Raw genomic sequence first — 12,088 nt, 5'->3', positions numbered from 1 at the left:
TGTGAAACACCTGTGTGTGAGACAGCAAAAGAGTGGGGAGAGAGGAAAGGAGGGGGAAGAAGGGAGAAAGGAAGGGAAGGACAGAAGGAGGGAGAAACAGAAAGCAGTGGAGGAGAGCGAGAAATCTCAACATTAACTGGCTTTAAAGACTATCCTATCACCATTTTTTCACAGGTGAGGTTAAATCTGTTTTCTTCCTCAAAGCTTAAAATTTATCTGCTGTACATGTTTCACATATCAACTGTTGTTCAGGCTGTTGTTCCATCCAGCTGCTGTGTTACACAGGGTCACTACAAGTGCACAGGGCCCCTTCACAGGAATTAGATAACGGGCACGCAGAGTGCAGGCTGGTTTTCAGTCACCATTTACCTGAGTTGTGCATCTTTGTGCAAGGGCACAACTATACATGGCAGTCACGCAGACAAGCACAAAGATCTTCAATATTAACTGGCACACCTGTATAACTGTTTATATGATACACACCCACACATATATAAATATGACTGAAAGCTGCAAAGGATTTAACTGAGTAAATAGAAAAAGATATTCAAAGCTGAAAATATGTTTAGAGTTTTCAAAAAGCTCAAGAGAGGAGGTCCCTGTGGCCTCCCTTGCCCTGCAGCTATCCAGAATTGGGATATTGTAATCAATGGGAATTTGGGGGACAGGAGGAAGGCAGAGGCATCCACACTGCAAAACTCTGACCCCTGGCAAAGTTACAGTCTCTCTCTAGCAGTTGCTCACACTCTCTCTCTCAAAAACCGTTACGAAGGAAGGAGAGAAAAAAAAAAAAGAAAGAAAAGATAACCTCCATAGACACCGATGGACCTACTCACCTGAGTTTGCCAAACCAGTGGTAAACAAGACTATTCTGTCTTGGAGTTTTGACTACATTAAAATCTGTAATCCCGGGCAAGAATATTCTAAATGCACAAAATTATTTTTGTTTACTACTGCATATGCATATCTATCCTGCTAAACTTCACAATGCCTGTCTTCCAAGGAAATACATGGTATTACATTTTGAACACTTCTGTACATAGCCCTGTGACCTGCATAACACAACAGCTTCAAGAGCTATTTAAGGAACAGAAATTCCAGGTTAAATATGGTACCTGATTCACTTCAGCAAGGAGACAATATAAGAATATGCATGGCAGCACTGTCTATAATAAATCTAGAAGTAATCTAAATATTTACTAAAGGAAGAATGCATAAAGTATAATATATTCTTACAACAGAGAATGGAGTTAAAATGCAAAGACTTTATGCTATCAGCTCAAATTGAGGTACTATGGGGATAAATCACAAACATAATGCAGAAGAGAAGAAAAGCAAGTTGCACAATATACATATAATACTATTTATACCTAAGGCTTTAAAACTCTCAACCTTACCGCTCCCTTAGAATTTGTTATGACAGTCTTGCATATACCTTGTATGCACACTAAAAAACCTAAGGAAAAATTCACTCTTAAAAAACTTGAAAATTAAAGTTAAAAAAAAACAGACTATTTTATATAAAGTTCCCCAAACGGTAGGGAGGGAGCCTGATTTAGTATTGTAAATCATTTAGCCCTTTAAGACATAAGATGTGTGTTCCATCTCCATTCTGGGCTCACTAAGATGCATTATTTCATCAAGCTTCACTTTTCTCACCTAAATGGGGTGGACAATGCCTGCCTTGCAGGATGAGGTGAAATAACGTATATAAAAAAGTCATGCAGAAGGTCTTGTTTTTTGCCTAATCAGTCAAGAGATCAGGTAATGGCCCTCTACAGGGGGAAAAAAATGTTGAGTCTGCACCTTTTTCATCTAGTTTGTTGTATAGTTAATTATGACCAAAAAAAAAAAAAAAAAACCCACACACAACAGGAAAGGGCAACCCTTCACCTTCCTCTTCCCAGATCCTGATCTGGCTGCCTCCTATGTTTCCTATATCTCGCAGGGTGAGACCCTCACTCCACTCCCCACCCCCTTCAAAAAACCCACGAAACTGTGGCTGCTGCAGGGCTCCCTTCGGAACTCCCCGTGACCTTGGAATACGTATCTTTCATCTTGTCAACCCTGCCTCCCCCCAGTATACACAGCCCTCTGCAGCGCCGGGGACAGATGAACAAAAACCCAACCGTCATGGTCACGAAAGAGACCGTAAAAATGACAGAGCGTGTAATTGGGTTCAGAAGGTTCTGTTTGTTTTCAAAAATCAAGACAAAGTCTACCGTAGACTCTTAGCACCTATTCTGCAGAGAGGAAAGCAGGAAAATGTAGGCAAATAAGTTTTCCGACTTCCTTCCAAATCCAGTCGCTACATAAGGATTCAATACAAAGACAGGCGCACCAAGGCCCCGGGAGCTGCAAGCTCCTTTTGCCACTGGACAGACCCACCCCTCACACCCTCCAGCACACACTGGAGCCATCGAGGCGCAAGCCGCGGCGCCAACGCGCACTCCACACGCGGGATGCGCTGGGGTCCTCGCGCTCGCCCCCCGGGGCTGCCGGCAGCCGGCGCTGCGCCTCACCTGTCTTGAAGACCATTTTGTCATCGTCCTTGGACCCGAAGGTCTTCAGCATGGACACGAAGAGCACCCCGCAGGCGTTCTGGATGCCGAATACCGACCCGTTGCACCACATGGCCGCCAGCATCACAAGCCAGCCCCAGCCGCCCTCAGGGGGCTCGGGGGGCTCGGCGCCCGCCGGCCCCGCCAGCTCTACTTCCACCTTCTCGGCCGCCGCCGCCTCGGGGCTGTCCGAGGGTCCCAGGCCGGGCAGCGGAGCGGCCCCAAGGGGCGCCGGGCCGGGCGGCTGCGCCTCGCTCGTCCCCCGCGCGGCGGCGGGATCCTCCTGGGAGGGCACCATGGCCCGAGGCGGCCCCCTCGGGCGCCGGGGGAGCGCGAGGGGCGTGAGTTCCCCGCCGGCTGGCGGAGGAGCCGCCGAGTGGGGCTGGCGGGCTAGCGAGGCCGAGGTGAGGGCGGTGGAGCCCCCGGCGGGCTGGCGGGTTGGCGGGCGACGCAAAGATAGGACTTCGGCTTCCCAGTCACGCACCCGGACTGAGCAGGCGGTCGGGCCGCCAGCTCTTAAAGACGCCCCCGGCCCCGCCGCCTGGGGGCGTGGCCGGTGGCAGGACCTGCCCCGGAATCTCCAGATGATTGGGCTTCGGAAGAGAGCAGGGGGCCCGCCCCCCGCCCGCGGCGTGCGGACCCAGGTGACGGGCTTTACGCTCGCGCCTGCAGCGGGCCGCCTCCTACGCAGTGGGGGTCACAGTTGTGTAGGTCACCCGGCCTCAAGGTGTTAACGGACAGGGAGCGTCTCCTCGGTGCAGACTAGGTGGTCATCAGGACCGCAGTAGGGGGCCTTCTTTAACCTCAGCTCACTGACACAGCGTCACAGCCAAACTAACATTGTCTCTGGTTTTGTTTCGTTTGGTTTGGTTTGGTTTTTGGCATTCACCTCTTATTACTGATTATAATATATAAGGTAGGTTGTGCCACCTGCTTACTTAAAAAGGAAGTTGGAAAGATCAGAGGCCTTATTTAATTACTTCATTTCTCCTAAATTCATATACAGTTTCCTATGAGTATTTGGCATATTGAAGAGGCTCATTTTGCACCAAAGTCTTCAAATAACATTTTTGACAGCTAGAAAACATTTCTTTTAAACTATAGCACAGTTGTTTGCACTTGAAACAAAAACTAACACCTGTATTCAACTCCTTGGTCTCCCCTAAGCATGGAGCAACAATGCATGTAAAAGAAAGGAAGAGTAACTAGCTATGCAATATTGAGCACAATTCTTAATTTCTCAGTTACTCATTCTTCACTTCAAAGTCAAAATAGCTAGTTACTTTATAATGGAGTACACAAATGAGTATGATCTCATTTCTGCTTCTACCTGTTCAAAAACTAGTAGGAAGAAGTCCTGGTCTAAAACAGGAGGCTCAGATGATGTGTTATAATACATGTACAACAAAGAGAAGTGGGATAAAACCATTAAATTCTCTTCAAAACACTAGAGAAGAGGTTCTATAGCAAATAGCCTTTGAGCCGAGCCCTGAATCATACAGGCAACTTCAGTGAGCAAAAATAAGGGAAGAGCATTCTAGGTGGAGAAAACAGTGTTAGCTAAGGGAAAGCAGGATGTGATTGAGGTACAAGGAACAAAGCTCAAGTATAATACGTCTTAGAGATGAGGTTTCAATGGTAAACTAAGAAATAGTCACACATGTGCACAAAAATAAATGTGCAAGGATGTTATTCCAGCATTGTTGGAAATAAAGAAAAAGTGGAAGCAAAAATGTGCATCAGTAGAGAACTGATTAAATATGTACTATATAACTACTAAAAGTTATGTTGTTCACCTCTGTGAACATTGAAAATTGTCCACAATGTTTTATTGAGCAAAAACACATCCAAAAAAATATACAGATTATAACACAAATTATAACATAAATATCCATGAGTCAATAGTGATCTAAGTAAATAATCAAGTACATAAATAAGGGAGGAATAAATACACTCTTGCCTATCCTCCTTTCCCCTTTTCTGAATGGTGAATTCTTACTCTATCTTCAGGGCTTAACTCTAAAATGAAGTCACCTTTATTAATTTTCCTCCAGACTTCCATGTTATTTATAACAGTTTTCTCAGTCAGTAGAGTGGTTTTCAATCTCCTTAATTAGAGTAAGAACTTTCAGACAGGTCAGATGATGTCTCATAGAGCTGAACCATAGTACCATGCATAGTGTAGGTACACAACAAGTATTTGTCGAACCAAATTGAATCGAATGCAAAAAAATTTTGAGAATCACAAAGCACAAAGCATGAAATTGAGCACATCAAGTTGGTCCTATATTTTCAGGTGGAAAATATTCAATATTTCTTAAACAACATGAATTTGTTAAATTATAACATTAATACTTATTACAGCAGATACTATATTATACATAAAAACAAATTTTTAAATAAAATTTTAATATATTTTATATGTATAAAAATTACATAAAAACAATAAAAATTTAAAGTTTATTACTGTACCACTGAAATAACTTCATAACCCTTAATAGTTTTTAATTATATATATATAATTATATATATATATATATATGGAAGATAGAGCATCAATTTTGTAACTACAGTTGTTGCATATTTCCCCTATAAAACATGGTATATGTATCACCAAAAAAATACATGAGTCTTTTAACTTTCAGTAAAAATTGCTACGTATAAGATGAGGAATGAAACAAAGAAACCTAATGAGATGAGGATGCCTGGTAGACTTTACCATAGGCCATCTTCAAACACCCTTGTTCCTAGCAGAGGTTCTGGGCTCTTGAGTTCTGCTCCAGATGGGATGAACAATTGGAGTTCAACCTGTGAGCTCAGTATTACTTTAAAAGAAGGAAACAGCCATTAAACCTACATTTAATTTATTTTATTAAAATAACATAATTGAGGAAGAATTGGATAACTGTATTTTGTCAGGCACAATAAAAACAAAATTAACACCCCCCTCCCCTCCAAAAAAGTCCTTGTGACTTAGATTTGTACATGAGCAAAGTTATTTACCAATTACCATGTATTATGAATCTTCAGGATTCCTGACAAAGCCACAAATCTACTACATTTCCTTCTAGTCTTTTTTTCTCTGCATTTTTAAATAAAATCAGAATCACAATGTTGTAGACTGAATTGTGTCCCCTCTTAAAATATTCATCCTGAAGCCCTAATCCCCAGTACCTTAGAGTGTGACTGTATTTGGAGATAGGGCCTATAAAAAAAGGAGTTAATGAAGGCCTTAGAGTGGGCCCTTATCCAATCTGACTGGAGGACTTATAAGAAGAGTAGATTAGGACACAGAGAGAGAGAGAGATGCCAGGGAAAGGTCATGTGAGGACACAGGAGAAAGGCAACCATCTGCAAGCCAAGGACAGAGGCCTCAGAAGAAACCAAACAAACCTATTGACACCTTGATCTTGGACTTCCAGCCTCCAGATCTTCGAGAAATAAATTTCTATTGTTTGAGCCACCCAGTCTGTGATATTGTTATGGCAGCCCTAGCAAACTGATATACAATTTTGTAACCTGCAGTTTTTTCACTTAACCTACCATGTCATAAATAACTTCCCATATTATTAAATATTCTTCAAAAAAAGTTTACTGGCTATAAAAGATTCAGCTATAGAGATGGCCTATAATTTATTTAACCACTTCCTATCACTGCACATATAACTTATTTCAGGCTTTTCAGGATTATAAATAATACTGCAGTAAACACCTTTACACACAAATCTTTATCAGCATCTCTGATCATTTTTAGGATAAATTTCTAGATGTGAGATTACTGGTAAAAAGCATATGAATATTTTAAAGCACTAAATACACTGATCAAATTTAAAGTGACTTTTATGAATATGTACTCCCATCAGCACTACATGAGCATGCCCATGTTAGTGTACCTCAGGAAGCATGGAAAAATACGACTTTTTAAATCCTGCCAATTGAGGATTAAGATGAAATCTCATTGTTAGTTTATTTTTCAAATCTTTGGTTAAAAGTGACAAAGATCATATGTATTAATCATCTGTATATCCCTTTTTATAAATGGTCTCTTGCTAGTCATTCGCCACAATTTCCAACGGGGAAATTGATGTTTTTCTTATTGATGCTGTTGATGTTTCTCATGTAGATCCCACACATCTCTTGTCAGGATTATTTTCAGGCAGCTCACTTTCATGTTCTTGTTGCTGCTGAAATTGTTGTCACTACTTTTGTGAATGATTTTTTTTCCATGAGAACTTCTAACTGGTTATTGCTAACACAGTAAAAACGATTACATTTTTATTTTTACTTTAGTCTAAGTTTGACAGTAAAGCATATGCTCTACTAGATTAAGACAATGAACATCAGCCTAATACAGATACTCTTTTCATTTTATAGCTGATATTAGACCCAGTCCTACATCTTTAATGGATAAGTTTTCACTGTGTGTACACGTTTACCCATTCTACATTTCTAATTGAAAGTAACTTCAACATTTCCTTTTTTTCTAATGCAATAACTTGTAATGCAGTGACTTCTTTCTTGAAGTGTTTTCATATAAAGTGTCTTTAAAAGCAAAATACTGTGCATCAGTTTTCATACTATTGATTGTTTCATAAACCTTTGCTAACCTCTAGTAGAGGATCCTAAACCAGATTAAGAAGGTTGAATTTGGGGGAGAGTACTGGGGATTGAACCCAGGACCTTCTGCATGGTAGGTCCTGGGTTCAATCCCCAGTACCTCCACCAGAAGAAATAAAAAAATAGATAAACCTAAGTATCTACCCCCACCAAAAAAAAAAAAAGAAGAAGAAGAAGAAGGAGAAGGAGAAGACTGAGTATTTGGGTAGAAAATGTCTCCAAGCTGTGCTACACTGACACCCTACAACAGAAGACACAGGCTATGGAAGCAAGAGCTCTTGTAATCAGAAGATGAGCTTCTGTCACTTCACCATCTGTGTGACCTTGGCTCAGTCACTTGCCTCTCTGCATGTCACTGTTGGAGACCCAAACACAATTCCTCAGCGTCTAACTCTAATCCACCCACCCCACACTCCATCCTTCCATTCCAACAGCATTAACTCAGTCATACTACAGTTTATCTCAGATATATTTTAGTATCACTAAAGAGGTTTGGGGAAACCCATCCTTTAGCAGCATTGCCTTTGCAAATATTCTGAAATGAGAACTGTGGATTAGATACTTAATCAGCTTCATTTGCAGAGGGTAACACTGTCCACCCCTATCCCAAATTGTAAGGGTGCATCCTATTGGTGGGATGCACCCTTTGGCTCCCCATGCTTTGTCCATCTACACCAAGTGTCCCCAAAGTACAGCAGGTTTGTCAACTGCAGTGTCCCACCACTGGCATGGGCTCTGCTAATATTTGTTGAAGTATATTGAATGGAATTAAATTTACTGTCACGAGAAGGAAAAACATATTTGATCATTTAAATTTGGTAAGAATAGTCCCTTTCTACGTGGTACAATGGAATTTAACAGGGTTTTGGGCGCAGGAGGTTTGAACTCAAGTCCTAGCTCGACACTTCACAAGCTGCTGACCCAGGGCCTCAGGACTGTTGAGGAGATGAAGTGGGATAATGACCAGAGGCTGTCTGTGACCTGTGCCTCCCTGCAGAGGGGCTGTGGCATTACTGTTGCTGGAAAAATGTCCTTAGATGTAAATATTTCTTGAAATCGTAAGATATTCCCTCTAGAGAAGGGATCTTATTATTTTGTTTCACTTCCTGCTTAAAGCAAGAGTTTCTTTTAAAGCATCACCACAAAACCAAAGGGTCTATGATGTGTGAGAAACTCTGTCCATATATAAAAAAGCCCACACGATGTCATGGAATCCACTGTTTAACAACAGGGCTCACAGTTACACCTCAGCCCCTCCTTACCTTCTAAGGTTCTGTGCTCATCACAGGCTCAGTGCAAAGACTGCTGCTTGGTTTGAGGGTGTGGGATGGTGTCAAGGAAACTTATTTTCCCAAATCACCATGGAGGTGAATCTATTGGGAGTGCCTTCTGCAGACACAGGAAAACCTAAACACCAGGAGAGAGGAGCCTCAGGAATCATGAGGATTTAAAATATTTTTACTGTGATCCACAGAAACACATTTGCTTTCACAGACACACACACACACACACACACACACACACACACACACACACACACACACACACACACACACATATACACAATGGAATAAAAGTTTAACAAAACAATTTTTTATGATACTAAGAACAGCAGCACATCTATTTCATTCCATGGAAGAAAAAAAACCTGCTGGTGAAAACTCTAAACTGATTTTACAGCCTACTAATGAATTTTGATTTGAGGTTTGAAAAACACTGTTTCTATCCAATGCTCCCATCTTACAAATGAAGAAACTGAGCATGGGAAAAGGGAAATTGCTGTGCTTGGACTATTCCATGAAGCACGTACATCTACAGCATGAGAGTGACAAGGTTCCAGGCCTCCTGATCCTCGTCGTGGCCTCCCTTGGAACCTCCTATTACTTCTCCTGTCTTCATGGATAGAGACACCATATTTCCTACCTCTATTTTAGGAGCAAGATATCAGTCCTCCATCAGAGAGGTGGTGAAGTGTCCTCCTCTCCCTCCCATCTGCCCTGGATTCCCCCATTGTGGTGGCTGCACAGGTAGGGGGCCCTGCAAGCTCTTCTCCCAAAGGCCTAACATACCAGTGACCCCAGAAGAGAGACCCCTCTGGGAGGATGGAGGTGACTATTTCCCCTCTAGTCTTATGTTTGTAGGGATTTTTTTCTTTGAATTACTTAGCCAGTTCCTGTGAAGGGTCACCTGAGAGCCTGGCCTCAGAAAGTTAAGATAAAGCATAATTCCTTTCTATGGGAGAGATGGGCTGTGGGAAGAAGCCTGCAGAGAACTGGTCCATGATGAACTCTGGTTGGTCAAGGGCTGTGGGGGGCAATTTGGCACAGCTGATGGAGAACCCATACCTCGAAACTAGTTGCGATGGACTTCAGAGAAGCAAGCCAGCAAAAGGCAAAGAGCTTCCTCTGCACTCTTTCCTAAGACCATTCCGTCTCCTTGCTCTGCTCCCCTTTGCCATCCTAAATGAGGGGCCTTGAAAGGGTGTATATTTTTCAACCAATAATTCCTGATGAGGTGAGCACTATCTTACAAACAGTTACTAAAGGAGTGATGAAAACAAAGACAGAAACAAAATCCAGAGCCTCTCTTTTGTTGGTTTTTTCCACAGGCTATATTTTTGAACATGAGGAAGAAGGCTCTGGAGATATAAAGGAGGAAGAAATGGTTAGAGAAGAGAAGACAAGCAAGGTAACTACTGGCCATGAGAAGTTCATGATTGAGAGGCTTTTATTTATCTCTTCTTAGAAAAAGAATGTGCAAACTCTAGGAAGTTTGATCAGCTTTTCCTTAGAGGTCCACAGTATTTCCCTTAGCTCTTTTTTATTTTCCCCATCCATCTGCCCAGCCCATCCCTGTCCCGCCATCAAACGGTAAGACTCAAGGCCAAGAGATAAAACTAGAGATAGAGTCAGGACAGGAAGCAAAACTGCAAAATAAGCAGGTTAGAGACCAATTAACACTGGAGAAAGTGTTGTGTCTTACTTATCTGCCTCTGCCTAGAACCCAGATCAGCTCCGCCTGGCACTTGGTGTGTTGCATATGCTTACAGAACAAATAATTGACGTCTACAATATGAGAACAAGCAGAAGGTCTATAGAAAATCGGCTCTGACTCTGGATTCCAGATGCCAGGAACCTAGTCAGGGGACTAGGAAGTATAGTCAGGAGAGAAGACTGAGCTCGACTTGAAATTCACAGACAGTCAAAAGTCAGAATCCAGAACGGCAGAGAACTGGCTTTCCTTGGTTAACACAAAATGGATTGCTCCCATTATATGGCAGGTGTATTTAAATGGCCAATGACGATGGATTAGCTCAGCATCATTAAAAAAAAAAAAAAAGCTTAAAATGAATCTATGGGTACTCCAAAGCAATGCAAAACTAAACTGTCTTATAAGAGGTATAATATCTAGAATTGTGATGTTCAATGTGATAGCCACTAGCCACATGCAGCGATTTAAGTTTAAAATAAAGTTAAATCAAAAATTCAGCTCCTCCTTTCCATTAGTCACAGTTCAGATGCTCAACAACTACATGTAGCTAGTGACTACCACATTGGACGTCATAAATATAGAACATTTCTACTCTAACAGAAAATTCTGTTGGACAGCACTGATCTAGAGAGCAAGGTAGTAGTTCCCCTCCGCTCTGGTGCATTCAGTCAGTCAGTCCTGGGCATCATTCTTCAAATGAAACATAGACAAAGAGGGGGGAAAATCATTTGAGAAGTAGTTCAAAGAACTAGAGATGTTTAGTGTGGAAAAGAGGACAACCCAGAGCAAATGTGAAAATCACTTCCAAATATTGAAGGACTGTCATATTGTTCCACGTGACTTAAGGGCTAGAATTAAACCCACGGGTCAGAGTTAGAAGGAAAAAGCTTCTAGCTCAACAGAAGAGAAAACTCTTCTCCATCAGAACTATCCAAAGGCAGAATGCACCGTCTTATTAAGGGATGAGCTCTCCGTCCTGGAGGTGTTCAAGCAAAGGCTGAGCACATGTTGAACACACAGGTATTTAAAAAAAATCAACAAGACTTGTGAAAGAAAGGAAGTTATGTGTCAAATATATTAGGGAGGAGGTGTGAATCCAAACATGAATGAGTAGTTGGACTTAATAATCTCTGAAACTCTTTCTAACTCTGAGATCTCTGACTCCTCTGATTGCTTTTCAGACACCGGGTGAGAAATTCTGCAGAACATGGGAAAAGTAGGGAAAGAGTCTGCTATTTTGAGCAAGATCAGGTAGAAACTCAAGACTGTGACAGGGTGAGAGAGAGAGAGCTCCAGAGGAAAAAAGTGGATGATTAAGCAGTTTAACTGGAATTAAATGGAGCAGAGGACAGAAAAGAAGGTGCAGGAGGAAAGGGGGATTTTGAGAAAAAGAAAGACAAAGAGAAGAAAGAATCGGGGTGGAGAGAAAGAATGAGACGTGTGGGAGGTTTGTGATAAAAGGCACAAATAGAAGCTTCAGTTTTCCCTCCTCCTGACTTAATAAGGTCTTGTTAAGATAGTTTGCTTAAACAGGAGGAGAAAAAATATGAATGGGATATGTAACTAGAGAGCTTGATAAAAGGAGAGTTAAAAACAGATGACTATGATAAACATAAAACCTTACAAAGCTTTTGAAATACCAAAGCAGGAAAGATCCGATGACCCACAGAGCAAGAAGGGTTTCTTCTTCTACCACCTATTCACCCTCCACCCTTCAATAGTCTAATAAAAAATAATAGAACCATTTTGAAATGAATATTGTATTATTTCCCTACTCACTGCTGTAACCATTTACCACAAATTCACTGGCCTAAAACAACGGAAATTGATTCTCATGCAGTTTTGAAAGTCAGACGTCTAAAATGAGTCTTACTATGCTAAAATCAGAATGTCATCAGGGCTGATTCCCTCTGGAGGCT

The 12,088-nt window shown here is 41.6% G+C and overlaps 1 protein-coding gene across 1 annotated transcript in view; it reads right to left on the bottom strand.

Annotated features, from left to right (window-relative positions):
• SLC16A10 (solute carrier family 16 member 10) overlaps positions 1-3,031 on the bottom strand; it is a 99,380-nt gene extending 96,349 nt beyond the window's left edge. Inside the window, exon 1 of the mRNA XM_006205662.2 lies at positions 2,523-3,031. Coding sequence (XP_006205724.1) covers positions 2,523-2,859 — 337 coding nt within the window. The 5' untranslated portion in view covers positions 2,860-3,031. The remainder of the gene's footprint in view (positions 1-2,522) is intronic.
• Positions 3,032-12,088: the final 9,057 nt, after the last annotated feature.

The sequence above is a fragment of the Vicugna pacos genome, chromosome 8, assembly GCF_048564905.1.
Source record: "Vicugna pacos chromosome 8, VicPac4, whole genome shotgun sequence".
NCBI classification, from domain to species: domain Eukaryota; kingdom Metazoa; phylum Chordata; class Mammalia; order Artiodactyla; family Camelidae; genus Vicugna; species Vicugna pacos.
Note: the sequence above shows the minus strand (reverse complement) of the source record. Positions and strands in the feature narration are given on the sequence as shown.